Below are 23,511 nucleotides of genomic sequence, written 5' to 3' on the forward strand. Positions count from 1 at the left end.
CAAGAGCAATTCTTAGTGCGGGAGTTGTCTTTTTAAAAAAAAAAAAAAAAAAAATTATATATATTATTGATTTTAAAGTGCATAAATAAATATTAATAAAGATTTGTCAATAAAGTGCAGTAGATAAGGTAGGTAGGTATCTACTAAGCATAGAATAAAAACTCGATGTTAATGATTTAACCTTGAAGATTATTGCTAAGTCAATATCGAAACTACAATATTTTTGTACAACACAATCATGATTAAGTAAACATATTTGATACTTTTTGTGATAGCAAAGAGCAAAGATTCTCCGAGAGTTGATTAACATATCCGAATGTAAACTACAGTATATCAAACTGGTCTTGTCAGTGTATAGAAAGCCGTGAGTATGGCCGCACGTTCACAAACATAAATAAATATCCAACAAACTATTTCGTGTTTATTTCTATTCAAATAGTGAACTTTTTACAGTTAATCAGTGATTGTTTTACAAAAGAACTGTCGATTCATCGTATTTGAATATATTTGTAAGTATTTAACTATTTTGTATAAGAAAATGTATGTTTATTTATCTCTCGTGTCAATGATCTGTCAAATCATATAATTGTTTTGCATTGTAGTTCGAGAGAGTGTCACGAGATGTCGTTAATATCAATCTTTATGAGATAGATCATTTTGTTGAATTATAAAAGTGCGGGAATATTTAAATTAAGCAAAAAAGTTGTAATGAATTATACTAACCTACCATAAATTTATGAACTACTGATAGGAGTTAATCTTATTAAATTAAATATTAAATAAATTTTAGTAAAATGAATACTATAATTAATGTTATAGAGTGTTAATTATATTATTAAGAGTGATTAATTTTCAACGAGTTAATTGTTCTGTTAGTGGTCAATTTGCATATTTAAAGTCATTGCCGCGACCGTGTGTTCAAGTAGATACCTACTTGCCTAGTTTCTGCTTTATAATTGAATGTATACCTATGTATAATTGTTTTTATCTAAGAAAGAGCGTTTTCGGGAAAGTACTGGTAGCTGAACTAGATTTTACAAAATATAAAAATAATAAATACAACAGCTGTTACACAGGTTGTTCACCCATTTTCTTAAAGATTTTCTAATAATAATATGGTTGCCTGTTCCTTTTTAGTACTTAAATTGTATACCTACGTATGTCAGTCAAATATCAACGAGATTAAATTCTAAGAAATTATAGATACTACTACATCATATAATAAATTCAAGTTTACGTTGAAACACCAACCAAAAAAGTCATAAAATTTTCTCATAATGAATTAAAATTTAACAATACATACCTATTAAATATAAAAGGATAGTTAGTAAGAAAAACTATTTGAGAAATAACATAATAAAAAATAACAATGACATTATTTTAACAATAGGAGAGAGATTTACCGCAATGAAGTAAGTAAGGTGACAGATAATTGCAATATCAAAGTCTATTTTAAAGACTTTGTACATATTTATCTTTATTATATAAAAAACGCCACAGATACATAATCGGGGCATATCAGGACTCAGTACAATTGTAATCGTGAAGAGATATGGCTGAAACTAAGGTGTGCGATGAGCTGGTGCGAGAAAGGAATAAGTGTACGTTCAATGTACAAGAATTGATACATGTTATTGATGGAGGAGAGAAGAATACGAAAGAGAGGAAAGAAGTTGGTAAGTGATTCTTCTATATTATTATGTTATAAAGATGTTTATACCGATGTAAAACGGAGTAGGTTCTCTAGCCGACGCGTACGTTTCTTTGGATGTGTAACCCCCGGTTTCTGAGAACATTTAGCGGTAGTTTATCTATTCAATAGCGTTTAACCTCATACAAAAAAAACGCTTTTGAATAGACAAACTACCGCAACTACCGGAGAAATTCTGTGTAGAGTGTAGCCTTGTATAGAGCTGGAGGTGGCTTACTTATTTTTGTGGATGATTTGTTTAAATTGAACTATTCGTTTCTTAGATAACTGTCTTTTAGAATACGCTCTTTTTTTGTTTAGAAATGTATATCTTGTACCTGAGTAAGAACGAACATGAAATAGATATTTTGTTCACCGTGCATTTAAATTCATCGTAGAAAAAATTCTAATCACGAATTCTTATACCTAATTACATCCCTTTTATTACTTTTTCTAAACAAATACTCACGATATGTCGTACTTTTTCAAAAGATTTATTAAACAAAGACAAACTGAATACTTTAAAGTCTTATTCAATAAACCTTTAAATTAGCAGCAGCAATTAGGCAGTAAGGGCGACAAATCAATATCGAGCTATGCTGCGCTGTGCAATGTTTGAGCTCGAAGTTGTTTTAAACAGAGCGTAGCCTCACACAGCGCAGCAAAGCATGGTTTGTTTGTATCCTCATTAAAATATTAGACGAGCGAGTTGAGCAAACATAGCACAGCACAGCGTCAGGTTTTTAGTCGGTATGCCCAAGTTAGCCGGAACGCCTTGCCGGCGGGAGAGCCCGTCAGACCCCCGCTTTCCTCCCTGGGCCGGGACATGCAGTAATGCATTTTCCTGCCGCAAAAAAAAGCGCAGTATAGCTCGATGTTGATTTGTCACCCTAAGGCAGTGCTGTGTAAGGTATTTCACGGATGCAATTCTTTCAGAGGATCTCGTGTGCAACGACCCTCGACTAAAAGACAAAGTGCCAGAAGAATACTTGAGTCACAAAGAACGATACGAGAATGCCGTCAGGAAAGGATGCACGTTGTTCGAGATACTCAGAGAGTACAGTCAGAAGCATAATACTATGGATGCTTTTCAGTAAGTTCTTAATGATTATCTTCAAAGTATCGCTTCTTGGCTAAGATCAAAGTGTAGTATCTGTATCTACAAATTGCTCTTGAATAGGTACTGTGTCACTTGAAAGCATTTTAGTAAGGTTTTCTGTGTTATTTTCCATTGTGTTGTCTATCGAATCGTTTGGCAGAGGTTATCGAAGACATAAATCTAATGCTTGTTTTGTAGTAGTGTCTGGCCTCAAAATCCTCAATTGCCCCGAACTAGTGATAACAGTGTATGCTATAGGACCTAGGAACTCAGTTAAATATGCCCAAATAATAGATTAAACAAGTATACGTCTTACTTACTGCCCCCGGTATGTATTATATTCAAATCTGAATGTAGTCAAATTGAATTAAATCGGTTTAATTCAATTTGACTATATCAAACAAAAATAACCATCCTATTTTCAAATCTCCATTTAAAGTCCCTTTTTTTAAATCAACTTCAGTTATGCCAATAGCCTTTATTGGGTCCATGTTTAAGTTTATTTCTAATCCTCAGACCCACAAACAAGTACCGTGTGACATTCGGAGTGGTGAAGGACATATCACCGTTCATGTTGCACATGGGCATGTTCGTGCCTACAGTGATGAACCAGTCTGATGACGAACAGAGAGACAAATGGCTGTTAAAAGCAATCTCTATGGGAATGATTGGAACTTATGCACAGGTAAGAAAAGAAAGAGTTTTAGAGTAAATTACACTTATTACACTTATTATTAACATTCCCAAACGTTCGATCAATATAAACGAAATCGTTATGTTCGTATAGTTCATGTTTGAAACTTGCTAAGAAATTATAAAGCTTTACATTTTTTTGTAGATAGGCAGAAGATAAAAATTGTATATTTTTTGCCGGTAGGTATGTTGGTTTATTGAAATTCACCCCGATATCAGGGTGAATTAAAATCAAAGCCTGATCACATTAATAAAGTCCCCTTTAAATCATATGGCCGCTAGTTGTCGAAGTATGCTTTAAAAAACTACAAGCAAACAACAATATTTTTTTATTATTTCAACTAGAGGCTCCTTAGATTAGCGTGTTCAAACAAATAAACTTCAGCTTTATTGAAGTGTAGATTGATTATCAATATCTTTAGCCTTTTACACGTGCCATTTTCTATAACCGTTTTATCTATTAGTAAAATAATCTATAAGTTTTTATATCTATTCACCGTTAACGAATAAATTATAGGGCAAAGGTTGCTTAATCCGTAACAATAACAAAAAACGTTTTAAGGTATTTTTTTTCCTTCAAATCTATAATTGTATTAACGTCGTATCTATAAATATTATTGTTTAATTTATCTATGTCTTGTATTCGTGACTTATAGAATTGTTATGATTCGAGAATGTTAGATTATATTTCTTAGTATTTTATATACTTAATGGATTATATTTAAAAGATTAATTTTTAAACGAGTTTTCTATAATTCTAGACTGAACTCGGTCACGGGACCTTTATCCGTGGTCTGGAGACAACAGCCACTTATGATCCTGACTCGGAAGAGTTCATTCTACACAGTCCTACTTTAACTTCTTACAAATGGTGGCCTGGTGGTTGTAAGTATATCTAGCCAATATTTTCGAATGCTTCAAAAATCTATTAGGTTAGGTACTTAGGCATCACGTTTCATTTTTAGATCCTAATATTAAGATCAGTATTAAAACATTGATTTAACTTTAGTATACAAGTTGATATTAGCGACTATGCCGAAATAGTAGCCAGTACCTTTTCTTGATATATAATCTAGCACTTTATCAAATGTTAACCAAATCGGTTAAGTCGTTTTGACGTGAAAGAAGCTCACACGCTATCACATTCCCATTTATAACAAGAGTATTTGTGGAAAGCGTTCTTAGTACTACATGGCTTGTCGCAATATCTTTGCAATTTTTCTACATACGCCTTAATGTTATTCCTTTTATTTTTCAGTGGCGCACACAGCAAACCACTGCATAGTAGTAGCTCAGTTATACTCAAAAGGAGAATGCTATGGCGTCCACCCGTTTTTCGTTCAGATCCGTGATGAGGAGACCCACATGCCTCTCCCTGGCATCAAAGTGGGAGAGATCGGACCTAAGCTGGGATTCCAGACGGCGAATAATGGGTTTCTAGGATTTGAACATTTTAGAATACCTAGGAGAAATATGTTGATGAAGAATGCTCAGGTTTTGAAGGTACGTTAGGTTGTCTTTACCAAATATAGAAATTATAATAATTATAATTTCAGTAACAACTACGAAACTATAAGCTAAATAGCAGAAGGTAAATCGTGTCTCTTATTCTTAGAAATATGCATTAAAGTCTATGTTCTTTTGACTATCAAAAAAAAATCTAGTAGTTTTCATATCATTTTCACCATGTATTAATTGGAAAAAAATTCTTTTTAAGGCTACTCCAGTATCTAGCGTTTTAAGGATATCTCACCTAATAATAAATTCCTCTTGCAGGACGGTACGTACATAAAATCAAAGAACGACAAGCTGACATACGGCACCATGGTGTTCGTGAGGGTGCTGATCGTGACCGACTTGGCGTATGAGCTGTCGAGAGCAGCCACTATCGCTGTCCGGTACTCCGCTGTCAGACATCAGTCGCAGTTGAAGGCTGGGTAAGAACTTATTACATAGTTAATTTCGTCGTTTGTATCTAAAGATTTTCTTATAACCTCCTAGTTTTTATTGTCACTTCCTATCAGGTGAGAATGGAGTTAAATGTCTAATCCAATATTGAACATAAAAAAAAACAACTACAGTTTCTTTTATGTTTTAATACCTGTTGACTCTTAGTGGTCCCGATTCAGCGCGACCCCTATCTAGGCCTTTTAAACAAATTTTGCCACATTCCTTATGCCCGTTTTCTGAGGTACATTTAACGGTAGTTTATCTATTCGAACTGTCATGTTTACATCAGCTTAAACGCTATTGAATAGATAAACTACCGCTGAATGTACCTCAGAAACCGGGGTTTTTCTCTCCATCCCTTGTCTTATGTTCAGTGGTCGCTCTTCCATCTTGTAAGGTATACTTACATCTGTAAAGAACTCTCATCGAAGTTTTTCTTTTCATTCCAGTCAGCCTGAATGTCAAATCATCGACTACGTAACGCAACAACACAAGCTGTTCATCGGTATCGCGACCAGCCACGCCTTCAGGGTCACCGGCCTCTGGCTGTGGAAGGCCTACTCCAAGGTCATCAGCGATATGGGCAAGGGAAACATGGACCAGTTGCCTGAGGTCAGTAACATTGCACTATTGGTTATGTTTTATAATCTTATGGATGAAGTTTTCGGCATATTCGTTATATATCTCAACATCCACGAAATAAATTTTAGTCGTAGTCTTAATGATAAAAAGTCTTTATTAAGGGAGATTGTATTTGTGTTTTTTAATTTTCTCGGTTACTCTACTACTATCTCCTATCGTTAACCAGCTAGTTATCGACAAATTTTGTAAGAAAAAACTGATCAGTGCCTTCTGCGGGTGCAGGAGATACTAATTTCTAAGTATACTGTACAGTTTAAATGTCAAACTCTCGATATTCGATAGTACTGTCTTTAGAAAAGCTGGCTATTGAGTTTCGTATTTAAGTATCGTTTATTAAGGTTATTGATATCATAGGTGTGGGAATCAGTGGTTTATAGCCAGTAAGCTATACTAAACATGATTTGTACTTTGTACCTAGCCTGTAAAATATAAACCCAAATATTATATGAGTAATACAACCAGTGGTAGGTAATAACAAATATCCATTTGTGAGGTAATAAAACATAATAAAATGATAAACTGATTACACGTAAAGCTACCTTTTATCTTCTATCGTAATCAATTGAATCACTATCGTAAATTATATGTAAACAATATTATCTCATACGTATGTACTCGTATCTATTTACAATAAATTAGCAGTTATTCAGCTTACTGGACACAGCAAAGTGAAAATATGTGCTCAATATATATATGTATGTGTTGTTTATGGTCAACCTAGTGTCAAAGATGTTCAAGCCGCACGAAAAGACTTTGACATGGCTTATCGACTGTTATCTTAATTGACAACAACCGGGACCGACTTTTTGCGTGCCCTCCAAAAGCACGTTGACGCCTAGTTCAAATACCACTATGCGGTCACCCATCTATAGAATGACCGCGCCAACGATTGCTTAACCCACAGATCGTTTACCGACTGGTGAGCACAACTGGCTATGAGCGCCTCGCCTTTAATATGCTGCTGTACTTTCCTCCAGCTCCATGCTCTAGCCTGCTGCCTCAAAGGCGTGTGCAGTCGAGACGCGAATGCCCGCGTGGAGGAGTTTCGCCTCGCGTGTGGAGGGCACGGCTACATGGCGTCCTCCAACCTGCCCATCATCAACGGCATCGTCACCGCCACCATCACTTATGAGGGAGAGTACACCGTGCTCATGCTGCAGACGGCCAGGTACTGCCACCTAAGATTAAGATTCAAATGTTTTATTTGGTTGCTGTAAAAGAGGTTTTAGGTATAATGAAACGGGATTTTGAGGAAAAAAAGAAAAATAAAAAAAATTACTACAGAAATGTTCGTTTATTTCTACTATCACTTGTAAGTTTTTTTGTATTTCAACTCCCTGCGAAGATAAACTTTTTTTTAAAGTTTCTTGTCACAATTAGTGAATTCACACATTTCCATAATTCAAGTTCTAGCAATCAAATGATAAAAATATAAGCTGTAATGGCAGCACGGATGAAGAAAATTATAATTTTTGTTTTTTCTAGATTCCTTATGAAGGCATGGAAGCAAGCGACCGCAGGCACGGCGATGACACCGACAGTCTCCTACCTGGTGAAGTTCTTCGACAACGACCGTGTGCAGTGGTCCAACGATACTGAAGGCATTGTCAGAGGCTTCCAGGCTGTAGCTGCCGGGTAACTTATACATACACCAGTACCTCGATTCTCTACCACTATGGACTACCGACAACCGGCTGGCTATCAAGATTTTAACATTTAGAATGTACCACCAAAATGTTTCCTACGACGCCCGTCAGAGGCGCTGATCCGATTTTCATACAAAATTTCACGATGACAGTCGGTTGTCGCTAGTCGATAGTAGTAGAGAATCGAGCTACAGAATCCAAACTATATGCTTAAGCCGAAATATGTATATCGTTTAGAGATGAAACGGATAGTAGTTTGGCCGGATACCGGATACCGGATATTCGGCCTACCACCTGGCCGGATAGCCGGATATCCGGCCGCCGAATATTCGGCGGACCTTAGCCGTTTGGTGCAGCGCACACACACTTGGCGTAGGCGACGTGCGAACGACCGGGTGGCCTCGGTTTGATTCGGGTCTTTTCGTTGATGAGCGAAGTTAGCAATTCTTTCATTCATTGACTTATTGTGTCGATTGCAGTGCAGACACGTGCGTGACTTTAGGTTATTATTTCATTGTGCTAATGAAAATTTCAAGTTCTTAAGTCTTACTAAATAAAGTAAATAATTACTATACAATTTTTTTTATCCAGAGCTTTTTTTATTTCGGCCGGATGTCTATCCGGCCGAATAGTAGTTATCCGGTATTCGGCCGGATAGTATTAAAGCCGCCGGATAGGCCGGATACCGGATAGTTACCGGATATCCGTTTCATCTCTAATATCGTTACATTGGGATATACAAGGCCTTTATAGAGTAATAATTTTCTAACATTAAAATAAATATTTAACCAATTTATGGCATCAGAAACGGGCAGTGACGTAGGGTTGCTATCGCGTTTTGCTTTTCTAAAATAAAAAAAATGATCGCGGGTGTCCATTATTTCGTAAATGGATAATACAAATTTAATAGTAAATTATTTTGTTTTAACGTATTGAATTCTTTGCAGTAAAACGAAAGCAGCTTATGAGGCTATTCAAAAGTACGAGAAAATGGGTATGGACTATGAAGAAGCTTGGAACAGTGCTTCAGTTCAACTAGTCAACGCTAGCGAGGTAAGTGCTTTTATAACATGTACCATCTATCTGTAGTAGATAGATGATTGAGACATGGACGGATTGAGGATGGTTTAAGCAAACGCCTAAAGTAAAGACTCGAGACCAAAGTAGTGATAGATGAGACGCTTTTCAGGATCACTGGTCGAGGGAGGAGGTATCATCTTGAGAAAAAAATGTTTTATATCACTATCATTTTTGCTTTTCGAGGTACCTTTTTGTCGGTAACACGGGATCTTTACTGTAATTTGGAAGATTGATATGTATTGGTTTAAAAACAGAAATTCTTTCAGCATATTTGAACTGATGGCTTCAATATTATTGATATTATAATCACTTTATCAATCATCAGTTTGTTCCTACTTTCCATATACGTAAGAAATTCTGTATCTAGCTTAAGAAATTTAATTTGTTATTCAGGCTCACTGTCGTGCGATACTTATCGAAGTAACATGGCGCGAGATGAAGCTGTTATCAGAGAAAGTGTCTCCGAGTTTAGGCAAGGTCCTGGAGCAGTTGGCTGAGCTGTACCTTATATATTGGACCTTGGAGAAACGAGGAGACCTGCTGCTGGTATGTATTCTTATAGTTATTATTAAACAGCTGACCTGCGCAGCGTCGCTCACGAATTTTCAATTTTGTTTTTCTTTCCATTAAAAACCTCGCTCATGCCTTAAGGGCCAATTTTACAAAAAGAAAAGTCGAATTGGTTGAGCTGTTATTGAGTTTTGCGCTAAACAATACATTTGGCGATTAATTTTTTTATAGACTAGCTGACCCGGCGAACTTTGTATAATATTTCTCAACCAACATTAATAAATTACTTGACGATTTCTCTTTCGTGTACATTAATTAATTTAGGAAATACATTATGATGTTTTGTTGCAGTATTCTACAATAACAAGAGAAGACATCGCCAAACAGCAGAGTGTTTATGAACAGTTACTATCACTGCTGAGACCAAACGCAGTCGGGCTAGTGGATGCCTTCGATGTTAGAGACGAGGTAACTTTACAACACGTTATATTTCAGTAATGGCAATGTTTTTTTCTTTAAAAGACAACTCCCGCACTAAGAATTGCTCTTGTGTCGCGAGGACTTTTACAAACATACAAACAACGGACACAGAGTACAAACCGAAACAATTATTTGTGGATCGCACAAATAATTGTCCCGTGTGGGAATTGAACCCACGATCTCCCGACGCAATGGTCGCGGCGTGGCGACCTAAACCACGGATTTTATTATTATTATAAAGTTTGAATAGTCATAAGTTTATTGATTGCCTATGTGGTTGGTAGTGTATTCAATCAGTAAGTAATGAGTTCTCGGGTTCGATTCCCCGGTAAGGCACAGTATCTATTATTGGTATTTTGTGTTTTCTCAATAGTAGCTCTAAGTTTGGTAATATGCCCGGTAAGGGGCAATAGGCTTGTCCCCTATTGCATGGGACCTATTGAGGATCTAATGGCACCTATATAGTGCTGTTCACTGCCCAGATTTCAGGTTGCATGCAGCTGAAGGGACCCACGCCCGTTTCAATTAAGCTGATTTGGTGCTTGATGAAAATTCACCTAGTATTTGAAAATAATATAAAATAAAAATAAATTTAACCCATTACTGTCCCACTGCTGGGCAAGGGTCTCCTCCCGTAATGAGGGAGGGGTTAGGCCTTGAGTCCACCACGCTGGCCAAGTGCGGGTTGGGGACTTTGCATGCCCTCAATAAATGTATTAAACAAATTTTTAGGCATGCAAGGTTTCCTCACGATGTTTTCCTTCACCGTTGGAACATGTGACAATTATTTCTAACACACACATAACTTCGAAAAGTCATTGGTGTGTTGCCTTGGGTTCGAACCTGCGACCACTTGCGTGGGAGGGGTAAACTTATACCACTCGGCTTTCACTGCTTCCAAAATAATATAATTTCTCTTTATTTTAGATTCTGAACTCAACATTAGGAGCATTCGACGGTCGCGTGTACGAGCGATTGATGGAAGAAGCTCAGAAGAGTCCCCTCAACGCGGAGCCTGTCAACCAGAGCTTCCACAAGTATCTTAAACCTCTCATGTCGAGGGCCAAACTGTGATAATACTAACATAAACGTAGTAAATATTCCAACAGAAAAATAAAAATATTTGCTGTCTTCTTCTTTTTTGAGTAATATGACAAAGACGACGTGATATGTTTTGTTTGTTTAATAATTTATGAATAAGAGATTTCGTACAATAATGTAGTACAATATTTAATGTATGCAAGGTAATGGTAATGTACATATCATATTTTATTAAAAGTTTATACGTAATTTTGTGATGAATTTTAACATAATATATTTTTGTAATTAATTTATTCTGTTTTAATTCTGTCCCTTATTTCCTTTTACTTTTATACTTCTTTATCTTTTTAACCACATCCGCATTTGACAGGCACGAGATGTGAACAACGGAATGCTGGCAAAATCTTTCACAATTCTACAACATAATTTAATAATCTTCCACTACATTTTTTTCCAAGCGGTTAATAGGACTTAAACCTCATCCTTAAATATGCAAGCATAATCTATTCCCCTGATGAAATTAAAATAAAAGCATCTGTCGATAAGTACTCATAAATCAGGCACACATCTTTAGCTTGGTTGCAATTACAATTGATCATTTCCCTGTACGATTTACAATATTAAAGGCACACGAAGTCAAACGCTTCACACGACACAAACCAAACTTAATATTTTATCCCCAATGCACTTAAAATAAGACTGCAAGTCTCGGACGGTGCTGTAATTGAACGCTCCACTGCGATGACCGGTCATTCCCTCCTATCTGTCACGCATTATACCTATACGTAGTTGTGTGCACTCGGTACGAATATAGTTTGCAATTGCAGTTTGCATATTTACTTTGAACAAGCGTAGTCTGTGGAAAGGCTAAAAGAGTTTTCAAATATTTAAAACGTGATTTTTGCGATGATATTTTTGTATTTGTAAATAAGTTGTGTGTGTGTAAGTGTTCCTTTGTTTAAAAAGACTATACATTGTGTGGTAATTCAAAAATGAAAATTACTTTTAAAATTTTCTATAATTACTACAACTGTTTAAAATCATTTCTATAATTATTTCCACTGGTTTACAAGTCAAGGACGTAAAAAGTCTGGCATTTCAATATCTTTTTCGTGAAGCGCTAAAATTATCAGCAAAGAGAGCGAAAGTTGCGTAATACTAATTGTTTACATGCATCCGGCTGCCGACAAAACACCGATGCAAAGATTATATGCACTGATTATACAAGATTGATAAAAATGCATTATTCTGATAAAGGAAAGAATCTACAATGTATATAAGTATTATATGTATATAGGTTCAATTACTTATACATGCATGACGGAAATACAGAGGCGAATTAGCCAGATTGTGACAAACCGCAGTGTGAGGTGAACGTCTCGTGAGGTGAACATGAGTCAAAATAAAACGATCATGGAGGTCAATAAGGACCTGCTTATGGAACGTGCGAAATGCAACTTTAATATTATAGAAGTAACTCATATTATTGATGGCGGAGAAGAAAATACGAAGCATAGGAAGAAAGTTGGTAAGGATTTTCAAACCTCTTAATTATAAACAAGCTTCTGCCTGCGATTTCGTCCGCGTGAAAAGATTTCCCGGGGTAAAAAGTATCCTATGTGTTAAAACAAGTTATAAGCTATCAGTGTAGCAAATTTCATTAAAATCCGTTTGGTAGTTTTTTCGTGAAAGAGTAACAAACATATACCCATCCATACTTTAAATCTTTCGCATATATAATACCTATCAGTCAGATTTACAAGGTATTACTTGCTAGGTATGAAGAGATGTTGCAATAAATGCATTTTGCGTTATCTTAAGCATTTAATCTTATAATCAACTGGTAACGACCGCTGAATGACCGTAAGAGTAATAAAAGAGCCTGTAACTAAGTAACTTTTCATGAATTTCAGACAACGGCACATTGGCCGAAATTCATGAAAAAGGCATCATGAATTTTTTTTTAAGCTTGATATAGTTGAAAGATTGTGTTTAATGGTCCTACTGATGTACAGGATATAGAATACAGTCTACGTACGCTAGAGTACCCTATCCTATCATATATGTACAGTTTCACGGCTGATTCACTGTTAAGAAATCAATTCCTAATGTTTCATAAATTTATTATAACAGTAAATTTGTCTAGATTTTGTTAAATTTGCAATTAATCACGTATTATACTTGCTACCTTGAACTTAGACTTTGCTTAATTTAACATTTTCAATTACACGCGTAGTAATAATTAATTAAGTTTTATATAAGCACCTAATTAGTTGAGATTTGAAACGAAATAAGCAGACTATAATGATCATTTGTTCTTAATTTTCTGAATTGGAAACTAAAGTTGCTAATAATCAAAAGTTATATAACTTCGAGGAATAAAATGCTAAATCAACGATGCCTAGCATCGGTCACTACGTAGTTACCAATGCGCACCTTTCGTGAGTTTGATCCTCAAGTGAAACTCATGTCTTTTGCCCAATAAATATTGTTTCGGGACTGGTACTTTGTGTCAAATGTTTGCCAAAGAGCCCACAATGCAATCAGATTAGTTCCTGGAGCATTACATACTTTACTTTTAAAAGAAAATACAAACGTATAATCATGTTAATATCTTTTCAGAGAGTATAGCACTAGACGGAGGAGCTTCAATAGATAAAATCCCTGAAGAATACATGAGTCCTAACGAAAGATACGAGAATGCCGTGAGGAAGTCTGTACTGTATGCACAAATTGTTAAGAATAACATAGCAGATCTAAATGGACTTGAGACTTTTGGGTAAGTAAAGAAGAATATTCCGTGACTTTTAGAACATTTGCCGAAAGTCAGCCGAGTCGTAGGCAGAGACTGGTATTCAAATTTGAACGGACATCTAATAAAGTCTATTCAAATCTACTTAACCATTTTTTACTTTATTATTTAGAATAGTTAATGACAAAATATGTAGGTATGTATTTGTAGTATTAGTATTTTGTCATTTTTCTTAGAAGTAGTTTAAAAATGCGTTGAAAAACCATGTTTTAACTAACACTTTCTATGTTCTTGCCTATGTTAATTTCATTCAATAGAGTAATGTGTTCATTGTGTGGTAATTCTTGTAACACTATTTCTATAAATAACGTATGAAACTATTAACTTTACCTGTGTAAAGAAAGTGAACGCATGCGACATGAGTTCATAAAGTTAACCTAATGACGAACACTTTTTACGTCAATGGATACTACTCGAATATTCGATTAGATCATTTCGAGTCCAATTAAAAGTAGTAGTAACTAAAAACTAGCCCGGTCTTCGTCGGTCAGTCGCTTTTCATACTGTAGGAGTATTTTGGAGGCATGCAAGATGTTCCGTAAAAATAATATTAAATTCTAAGTAAAAATACTGAGCATCTTTAGTTGTACTGAACTTATATGTGCTTTAATGAGTACTTTTGCAATTGGTGAGACCACTAGATGGACTGTCTTATCAGTAGGTATACTCCCGGTGTCGCAAAATCGAATATTGTCGTTTAAAATGTTTCTTATTGGTCCGATTGCATATTCTAAAGAAGGTAATATAGGAGCACGAGTAACGACAATGATTTTTGAATTTGAATAGTCATAGTTTATTTAATTTGAAATTCATAGTAGCTCACTATTTTGACCAATATCGCTTGTCACTGTTCATTATTTTTCGTGAAATCATACCGTTCAAGGATTCGATTTAGGTTTTGAAACAGTAAACTTTTATTTACCTGTAGTTCAAGTAAATCAAGGTTTCTAGGCCTATATGGATTTTTTAATGATTAAGCACTCTTTCCTAGTAGACCCTAGTACCTCTTTCCTAGTATATACGAAATATAACAGATTTTTGGCAAAATTCACCAACGACACTCTCGAACTCGGACTCGGAGTCCGTCCGACTGTCTTTCCAAAATTCTCATGATCTAAGTTGTGTTCATACATTTACTAAGTATTAATTCTGACCTATTTTAATCTATCTTTTTCAGCGGCCATTCACCAGTGATCCGTCGGACAGCAGATGCATTCTTCAAAGAGATCTCTCCATTTCTCCTTCACTTGGGCATGTTCGTGCCCACTCTATTAGGTCAATGCACTCCAGAGCAGCAAGCGTATTGGCTCCCAAGGGCTCTAGACATGCAAATAATCGGGACCTATGCCCAGGTACTTATATTGTTTAAGATTACGCAAATAGTTTTGTTGTGAGTATGTCGTAATATACTTTGTTGAACTGATTTTAAATTGATTGTGTGGTAATTGGTGCATCGATTCCTCGTTTTAATAAGTTGCATCGATTACTTTATTTGTTAGTACTTTGTTATAAAGAATTTACATTGTCTCAATGTAATTGGCATCGACCCGTGTTTTTTTATAGTAGAATAGACGTATGGCTAGATTTGGCTAGACAAGTGAAAAAAACTTTTAAGTATTAAAGTGATATTATCCAAATTCCCAAGATGTTAGGATCTTTGTGTATAGTTATTTTTGGCAAATAAGGTTTTACCGATAGACCTAACCATACCTGTATTCCTTATGGCATGGAATTCTAAAATTTGCAGGCTCTACGTTAAAAACGGTTTTTGATTTACTTATTCTATCAATTCGTCAGCCTTATTACATAAATTAATTTGACAATATTTCAGACGGAGCTGGGCCACGGTACGTTCATCCGAGGTCTGGAGACCACGGCCACGTATGACGAGAAGACTGAAGAGTTTGTGCTGCACAGTCCCACCCTGACTTCTTACAAGTGGTGGGCGGGTGGACGTAAGTACTAAACGATATACCTCCGCCTAGTTTGGCTTCACAAGAATGTGTGATAGTTGTCCAGAGATATCATCTATTAAAGATATCTTTACTCTTTAAAGAAATGACCAAACTCCTGGTCGGTTGTAAATATTCACCATAAATTTATTTATTATTGATGTGATAAATTGGTTTAGAAATAGAAAAGGATAAAAGCTGAACTATACTATTGTAGGTTGTTAGCTGTTTTATGTTGAAACGACTTCATTTGTTCAAAATGTATGAGTGAACTTTATTATAAAATTCAATGACGCTACTTTATAAATTACAAATATGTATATCAATGTGTTTTGTATCTGTCAGTACAAAATTACGAAAATAATATAATGTAAATAATGATTCTATTTGATATGGAAAATGATACTAGTTCAAGGTAATACTCTGCGTAATGACAATGTTGGACTTGGAACAATCATAGTTCTTTACAGTAACGAATAAATTTGTTATTCGTTTTAACTTTTAAAACATATTTTCAAAACACACAAGAAACATTATACAGGGTGAAATTTAACACAAAAAACCGCAGCAGCAGATAGCTAACATTATAAGCAACAGCTTATGTTCTACGATGGATTAGCTGATTGATTGAGATGGTTAGGTAGCTACCTAGTCCTGCGATCCGGGATGTTTTACAAATAGCCCTGAATAAAAAAATAATGTTTTGGCGTTGTAATATTTGTCTTGATTATTGTTGACCGGTAACGGGCCCAGAATGCTGGCGGCAAATTAATTATCATTTACAAACAAAATCTTTAATGCATAATAGAATACGGTAATTAACGCGAACATAAATTAAACATGCAACGCGAGAGTTTAAAAGTTATGGAAACAAAATCTTCTCAAACAGTAACCAAAATTTTCTCAAAGGTTACAAATGTATAAAGATACAAAAATTGTACAAAACCCTTCATTAAAATGCCTTTTTCTATTTACAGTTGGCAGAACAGTAAACTACTGCATAGTAGTAGCCCAGCTATATACAAAAGGAGAGTGTCATGGCACCCATCCCTTCATAGTTCAGATCCGTGATGAAGACACCCACATGCCGCTCCCCGGCATCAAGGTGGGAGACATCGGTCCTAAGATGGGCTTCAATACCGGAGACAATGGGTTCCTTGGCTTCGATCATTATAGGATACCCAGGGATCATATGATGATGAAGAATGCACAGGTTTTGAAGGTACGTTGGCTTCACAATAGAGGATTCTTTGACTGTTTCGTTCTTCGTTTCTTAAGTTATTTTTTAAAAGGTGAGATTAAAGGGTAAATCTTGCGTATAATATATCTATCTACATTAATATTATAAATCTGAAGAATTTGTTTGTTTGTTTGTTTGTTTGTTTGAACGCGCTAATGTCAGAAACTTCGGGTCCGTTTTAAAAATTCTTTCAGTATTTGATAGCCCACTTATCGAGGAAGGCTATAGGCTATATATCATCACGCTACGACCAATAGGGGCAAAGTACCAGTAAAAAAGTTACAAAAACGGGGAAAAATTTGACCCATTCTCTCTTATGTGACGCAAGCGAAGATGCGCGAGTCAGCTAGTATTTAATTGGCGAGTATTAGACGTACGCACGTACATATACCTATTGTCTCAATAGACTTAATTGGTTTTTCCTGGTCAATTACGATTTTTAATGCGTCCGGCGTAACTTGTGTAAAAATTACAATTTATTTTTAAGGTCCTACTTAAAAAGAATAAGCAATTGTGAGAAAGGCACATGTCTTAGGCATCCATCAATATTAATGTATGCATTAATTAGTAATGGGAAGTGACTTTTCAAAATATATAATTTTTTGGTCTTTTATCTTATGGCATATTCTTCTACTTCCAGGACGGCACATACGTGAAAGAAGCCAGACATGGTAAACTAACATACGGCACTATGGTGTTCGTACGAGTAATCCTAGTGAACGAGGTTGCCTTCAACTTGGCTAAAGCCTGCACTATCGCTACCAGATACTCCGCAGTAAGAAGGCAGTCCAAACCTAAACCTGAGTAAGTAATTATTTTTGTTCGAACTATATTTCTTAACATAAAGTCGATTTCATCTAGCTTTATGATTATTATAATTGCCTGGTCTCGAAACATTTTGAAATGTGCATTTTCAAATTTTTCAACAAAAATTTTGTGATTACGACTTTTGAGCTATTATTTCTCATAAATTCTGATATTAGGTGCAACATTTTGGTTGGCACTAATATCTGGACATAATCTAGGTAGGTAAAATACTCGATGGTAAAATCTTAAGAACATATTGTAACCTTTGTTTCCAGGGAACCGGAGCCGCAGATCCTGGACTACGTGACGCAACAACACAAGCTGTTCATCTGCATAGCAACAGCTCACGCGCTACAGATCGCCAGCAACTGGCTGTGGAGTACCTTCAGCTCGGTCGTCGCTGACATGAAACGTGGGAATGTTGACAGCTTGCCTGAGGTAAGTTATTGAAATTTAGTAGCTTTGAGTCCTCCATATTGGCAAAATATGAGAATTATTAACATTTTTTAAAGAATTGTTAAGTTATCAAGACAAATTGACTTTTATCATCTATAAAATATAAATCACTAAAACCTAATCGCTTGATGAAAAGTCGTAGCTAGATTAAAGATATAAATATTTTAGTAGACTTTTCAAGAGTTTTTCTGACATGCAACTAAAGCTTTTTTACTTTAAATTTACCTATTAGGTAGGTATTATGATTTCGTTTTTATTAGCAAAATACACATAACTTTGCCATGGGCAATGAGCATATAGGAAATACACATTCACGTTTGCTTTTATCCAAACAAGCTTGGTTGTTCCAGCTCCATGCACTATCAAGTTGTCTCAAAGCGATCAGTACGTCAGAGTCAGCATCTCTGATAGAGCAGTGCCGTCAAGCGTGCGGCGGGCACGGCTACATGATGTGCTCGGGGCTGCCGTTCCTGTACACCTTCGTCACCGCCACCAGGACTTATGAGGGAGATTATACTATCCTGCTATTGCAGACTGCGAGGTGAGGACTTAAACCCACTTTTATAGCCTTCTGCCCCCCAATAACAATTTTAAATGATTTTCTCAAAGAATATTTTGTTCTCGTGGAAGAACAAAATCTATACTAATATTATAATCTACTAGCTGACCCGCGAAACTTCGCTTGCGTCACATAAGAGAGAATGGGTCAAAATTTTCCCCGTTTTTGTAACATTTTTCGTTGCTACTCCGCTCCTATTGATCGTAGCGTGATGAAATATAGCCTATAGCCTTCCTCGATAAATGGACTATCTAACACTGAAAGAATTTTTCAAATCGGACCAGTAGTTCCTGAGATTAGCGCGTTCAAACAAACAAACAATACAAGCTTTATAATATTAGTATCTATACTAATATTATAAAGCTGAAGAGTTTGTTCAATTATCGAGGAAGGCTATAGGCTATATATCATCACGCTATAACCAATAGGAGCAGAGTAACAGTAAAAAAATGTTACAAAGACGGGGAAAATTATGACCCATTCTCTCTTATGTGGCGCAAGCGAAGTTGCGCGGGTCAGCTAGTTTAAAATATCAATAAAACTTTTAAATGAGGACTCATCTGAGGACAATGGGTCATTATCGGTTGTATGCACTATTTATATTTGGGTTTTAATCGCTTTTATATTACGTTCTTACGGACGAACAATGAGCCGCAGGAGGATAAGCTAAGTCAGGCTGCCCGGCTGAAAGGAAGGAATGCGATGACAGGGTGCAACCTAGGGTTATAAAGGCTAGTTTTATGGAGTTGCGACTGCGTCTGAACCCCGCATGTTTGCCTTGCAAGAGCTTCTTTCTTTCTATTTGTATGAATGTCCTCGTAGTAAACGTTCTCATCGTATCCTAACTTTTTGTTCTTCTGTCTCTCTTGTTTATTAAAACTTTATTAAGATTAAGTTTAACACCTTTAAATGTTGCATAAACTCACGTGTGACTTGATATTTTAGTGGCATGCCGCATTATAATCAAATTATTCTAAAGACGATTACAAATATATTAGAATGTGTTTTACGCAGGTTCCTGGTAAAGGCATACGAGCAAGCTGAAGCAGGGAATCCAGTGACACCAACCGTGTCATACTTGACGGAAGCTGTCTCGGGAAAGAGGAAACCTTGGGTCGGTTCCCCTGAAGGCATCATTAGAGCATTCCAAGAGGTAGCTGCTGGGTAAGAGCAAATTGAAAATCTCTACTTTTAAAAACATTTTTGGGAACAACTTAAGGCTACCTGCCTATCGTCGAGACTACGGTGTGAAGAAATGGAGAAATATTAACCAATCAGAATGAACCATTGAAGAGGAGCGACGATTTTTGATTAACGCATGTAGCGTCGGTTCCCGTTAATTGAAAGATAGCCTAAAGGCTATTACAGAAATTCAGAATTTGAGCTTATGAGAAGAACCAAGAAACCAAACAAGGAAATTCTCTAAATATTAAGTACCTTTTTTGTCCTCTCCGCCACGTCGTAGGCAATAAACTGAGATAGCTAATAGCCGTTTCTTTTTCAGAAATGTGGCCACTTGCGTAAAGAGTATTAGAAGGCGTATGAAGACCGGACTCTCATTTGAAGATGCGTGGGAACAGACGACCATTCAGCTAGTTGCTGCTGCAGAGGTGACTTATTACAAATACTTTTCTTAACTATAATCATACTTCTTCCTTAATGGAGTTATGTGTCTGCTTATTTATTTTATCTATAGAAATGGTTTCCTGTAGGATGGCGGAAATTGTAGTCCAACAACTTGGTAGGGAGCTTTGGCATTAACGATTATCTAGAGTTTAATTAATAATTCCGGGTATGTAAAGACGAACTAGTCATAACAAGTATTCGAAAGTCCACGAGTGACAGACGATCTAAATTACAAGGCTTTCTACAAAGTTGTTGTAGTACAGCGTATCTTTATAGCAGGGGCTCCCAACCTTTTCTTAGTCCGGGACCACTTTTATATTATTCTTGTTAGCAGGGACCACTATGTTAGTATATTAAAGAAAAAGTTTAATAATCCTCCTGAAAGTTTTAAATTTTATAACCACTCGCGGACCGTATTTTCACTTCCACGGACCACTGGTTGGGAGCCCCTGCTTTATAGTAAGACCCTAGCATGAAGTTAAAATATTAAGAAACTAAATGAACAGTTGGAATTATTTGGCCCTTATCATCATTTGTTCAGGCTCATTGTCTAGCGGTGATATCAGACACATACAGAAAGGAGATCGCAAGACTGACGGTTAAATCGAGTACCAACGTCAAGATAGTGATGGAACAACTAGTCAGCTTGTATGTGCATTACTGGGCGCTACAGAAAACTGGAGATTTATTGAGGGTAAGACTATAAAAAAATATATTTTTCACTATACACTCACGACTTGCGAGCTCTGCGTAGCTTAAGGGATCTTTAGAACTTTATAAATCATAGTACATCGATAGATACATACATCATACCCAGTTGTTATTCCTGAGGGTGTAGACATAGGTTAGGTGTATGAAACGTTAAACTATTGATAGCCCCACATCATAGGGCGCACCTTTTACCATAAACCGGGCAAGTTACCAAAATCCGTTCTACTTTTAAGAAGTATTTTATTATAAATAAGAAAAGACCAATAGTATTCTGCCCGACCTGGGAATTGTATCTGAGATCTCATTATTAGCAGCCGAATGCAGTACCGACTGCGTCACAGAGGCAGTTACATATCAAGATTCTTATATTTTTTATTATAATCATAGCAAAAAGGAGATTATTATTGCTTTATCACTGGTCGAGTATTATTGGTAGAGGCAGATCAAATAAACTCTAGATCCTGATAAGGGTTATTTGGATATCTCTGATAATAAATTTATAGATTCGTATCAATTAGGTAATGTTATTGCAATAATATCTAGAGGTGAAACATTTATTATATCAATTTGGACTTGATAGATCATATCATATATTATGCGTAAATTCCGAAAACCTTTTACCTGATACTAAATAAAAACACTGATAATTTTACGTCACCGATGGGAAAGGAATACGAAATTAGAGCGGTTCTAGGCCTGAATCTAGCACGATAGAGTTTAGGGTTAATAACGAGCTCATATGTATATTATCCACCTAGTCATCTTATACGCTTGGAGATAAGACTCTTCATAAAGCTTGGATCCAAGAACACAGAAGATTTTAATAGAAAGACAAAACATACATACATAATATCACGCCTTCTTCAGAAACCAAAGAACGCCACTGAGTACGATTCTAACAAACTTCCTTTGCTTCAATCACATCCATAAATTTTGTCATGCAGATCCGCCAGTTACGAGTAGTACAAGAGGCCTTACTATAATTAAGGAAAACCCAAATTTTTAAAATTTCGATTGTTACATAACATAATTCTATTCGCTATAAAATGTCGTTTGAACTCCGTGTCAAAATACAGTAGAGAAAAGTCATACACGAACACCTTTAATATTTTACGATATTTCGTTTTCCTCAATCATAGTAATCCCTGACCTTTTTGCAAGACATCACAGTTATTAACTGTAATAGTAATGTATGTGTTCTGTTTTCAGTACACATCGATATCTCAGGAAGACATCATTAACTTGCAAATAAAATACGAAGAACTGCTGGTTCTGATCAGACCTAATGCTGTTGGACTCGTTGATGCTTTCGACCTACGAGACGAAGTAAGTAAATAGTGACTTCCATTTTCCCATTTTCCGAACATTGCTACGTACATTTGATACTATCCTATTTTCGTGGCCATTGGTTCACAACGAGCTGGCAAGAATTTTTTGGCTTTACTAAGGTTTCTTCTTGAAAAAAGATTAGTGATCAATTCTACATTTTATACCTAAAAGTATACACATACTTAGATATAAAATACACCCGTCACCGTCCGTCTTTAACAATATTAGTCCAATGTAATAAGGGGTGAGGGCCTATACTTATAAACCAACTGCGTAAATGTCGCAGTCAATCAATTTTTGAAGAAAAATGCCGATAGTGTATAATAGAATACGGGAATTAACGCGAACACGCATTTTACCTTAAAATGCCTAACGTTTCGGCGCAGGTTGCACTCGCCGTGGTCCCAGTCGTGGTTCTATTATACATTAAACATGCAACGCGAGACTTTAAAAGTTATGAATGCCGATAGTGTTTAGATTAATTAGTTACTTATAGGGAATATTTTATGGCTCATAATAGGTAGATGTAATTGGTTTTTGGCAGTTCCACTGGCATCCAAGATAGTAAGATTACTTAAAATTTCGTTTTTCAGGTTCTTCATTCAGCTTTAGGTTCTTATGATGGTCAAGTATACGAGAGGCTGATGTCAGATGCTTTGAAGAATCCAATGAACAAGGAGCCCGTCAGTCCTGCCTTCCACAAGTACGTGAAACCTATGATGAAGGGAAAACTGTGATACCTTATAATTATATATTAGACAAATAAAGATAACATGGATTTTAAAGACGGTTCTTGCAAACTGTCGACAAGATTCTGACAATATTCTCTGCACAGTGATTATTTTTAAGGTATTTACTTTATAAAAAAAATCTTCTTTATCTCGAAAAAAATACGTTAAATAAATATGTGGCTATCTATTTAATACATATTTTTATACTTATTTATTAAATGGAACTGATATTCGTGGTCGACGTATAAAACTGCTAACTATAATTAAGTAACTTTCGAGGTAAACTGTACGAGTACATATATTATGTGACTGTTATCTCTTGCATTTATTTGTTTATGAGGACAATGTTGTATTTTTTGATAACGAATATATTGTAGGTTTAATTAAATAATGTGGATTAAATATATTTATTAAATATATTTATGTTTTCTATTTTCGTTTTATTGTATACCCCTTT

The 23,511-nt window shown here is 35.8% G+C and overlaps 2 protein-coding genes across 2 annotated transcripts; both read left to right on the top strand.

Annotated features, from left to right (window-relative positions):
• The first annotated feature begins 343 nt into the window (after positions 1–343).
• Positions 344–11,121, top strand: LOC142987687 (acyl-coenzyme A oxidase 1-like). Its single transcript, XM_076136617.1, has 14 exons — positions 344–509; positions 1,501–1,676; positions 2,627–2,783; positions 3,306–3,474; positions 4,244–4,367; positions 4,741–4,985; positions 5,259–5,419; positions 5,882–6,044; positions 7,052–7,242; positions 7,560–7,709; positions 8,668–8,773; positions 9,194–9,346; positions 9,662–9,778; positions 10,718–11,121. The coding sequence occupies exons 2-14, from the start codon at positions 1,553–1,555 to the stop codon at positions 10,862–10,864; spliced, it is 2,007 nt and encodes a 668-aa protein (XP_075992732.1). The 5' UTR covers positions 344–509; positions 1,501–1,552; the 3' UTR covers positions 10,865–11,121.
• A 490-nt stretch (positions 11,122–11,611) lies between these two features.
• On the top strand, positions 11,612–23,462 carry LOC142987678 (acyl-coenzyme A oxidase 1-like). Its single transcript, XM_076136604.1, has 14 exons — positions 11,612–11,773; positions 12,129–12,359; positions 13,454–13,610; positions 14,821–14,995; positions 15,475–15,598; positions 16,573–16,817; positions 17,476–17,639; positions 17,918–18,080; positions 18,449–18,639; positions 19,672–19,821; positions 20,162–20,267; positions 20,825–20,977; positions 22,204–22,320; positions 22,917–23,462. The coding sequence occupies exons 2-14, from the start codon at positions 12,224–12,226 to the stop codon at positions 23,058–23,060; spliced, it is 2,025 nt and encodes a 674-aa protein (XP_075992719.1). The 5' UTR covers positions 11,612–11,773; positions 12,129–12,223; the 3' UTR covers positions 23,061–23,462.
• The last annotated feature ends 49 nt before the right edge of the window (positions 23,463–23,511 follow it).

Source organism: Anticarsia gemmatalis, chromosome 1, assembly GCF_050436995.1.
Source record: "Anticarsia gemmatalis isolate Benzon Research Colony breed Stoneville strain chromosome 1, ilAntGemm2 primary, whole genome shotgun sequence".
Taxonomy (NCBI): domain Eukaryota; kingdom Metazoa; phylum Arthropoda; class Insecta; order Lepidoptera; family Erebidae; genus Anticarsia; species Anticarsia gemmatalis.

Coding starts and splice junctions, on each gene's coding strand:
- LOC142987687 (XM_076136617.1), top strand. CDS start 1,553: ATGGCTGAAACTAAGGTGTGCGATGAGCTGGTGCGAGAAAGGAATAAG. Junction 3,475..4,243: donor TGATTGGAACTTATGCACAG/GTAAGAAAAGAA, acceptor CTATAATTCTAG/ACTGAACTCGGTCACGGGAC. Junction 4,368..4,740: donor CAAATGGTGGCCTGGTGGTT/GTAAGTATATCT, acceptor TTTATTTTTCAG/TGGCGCACACAGCAAACCAC.
- LOC142987678 (XM_076136604.1), top strand. CDS start 12,224: ATGAGTCAAAATAAAACGATCATGGAGGTCAATAAGGACCTGCTTATG. Junction 16,818..17,475: donor AGAATGCACAGGTTTTGAAG/GTACGTTGGCTT, acceptor TTCTACTTCCAG/GACGGCACATACGTGAAAGA. Junction 18,081..18,448: donor ATGTTGACAGCTTGCCTGAG/GTAAGTTATTGA, acceptor TGGTTGTTCCAG/CTCCATGCACTATCAAGTTG.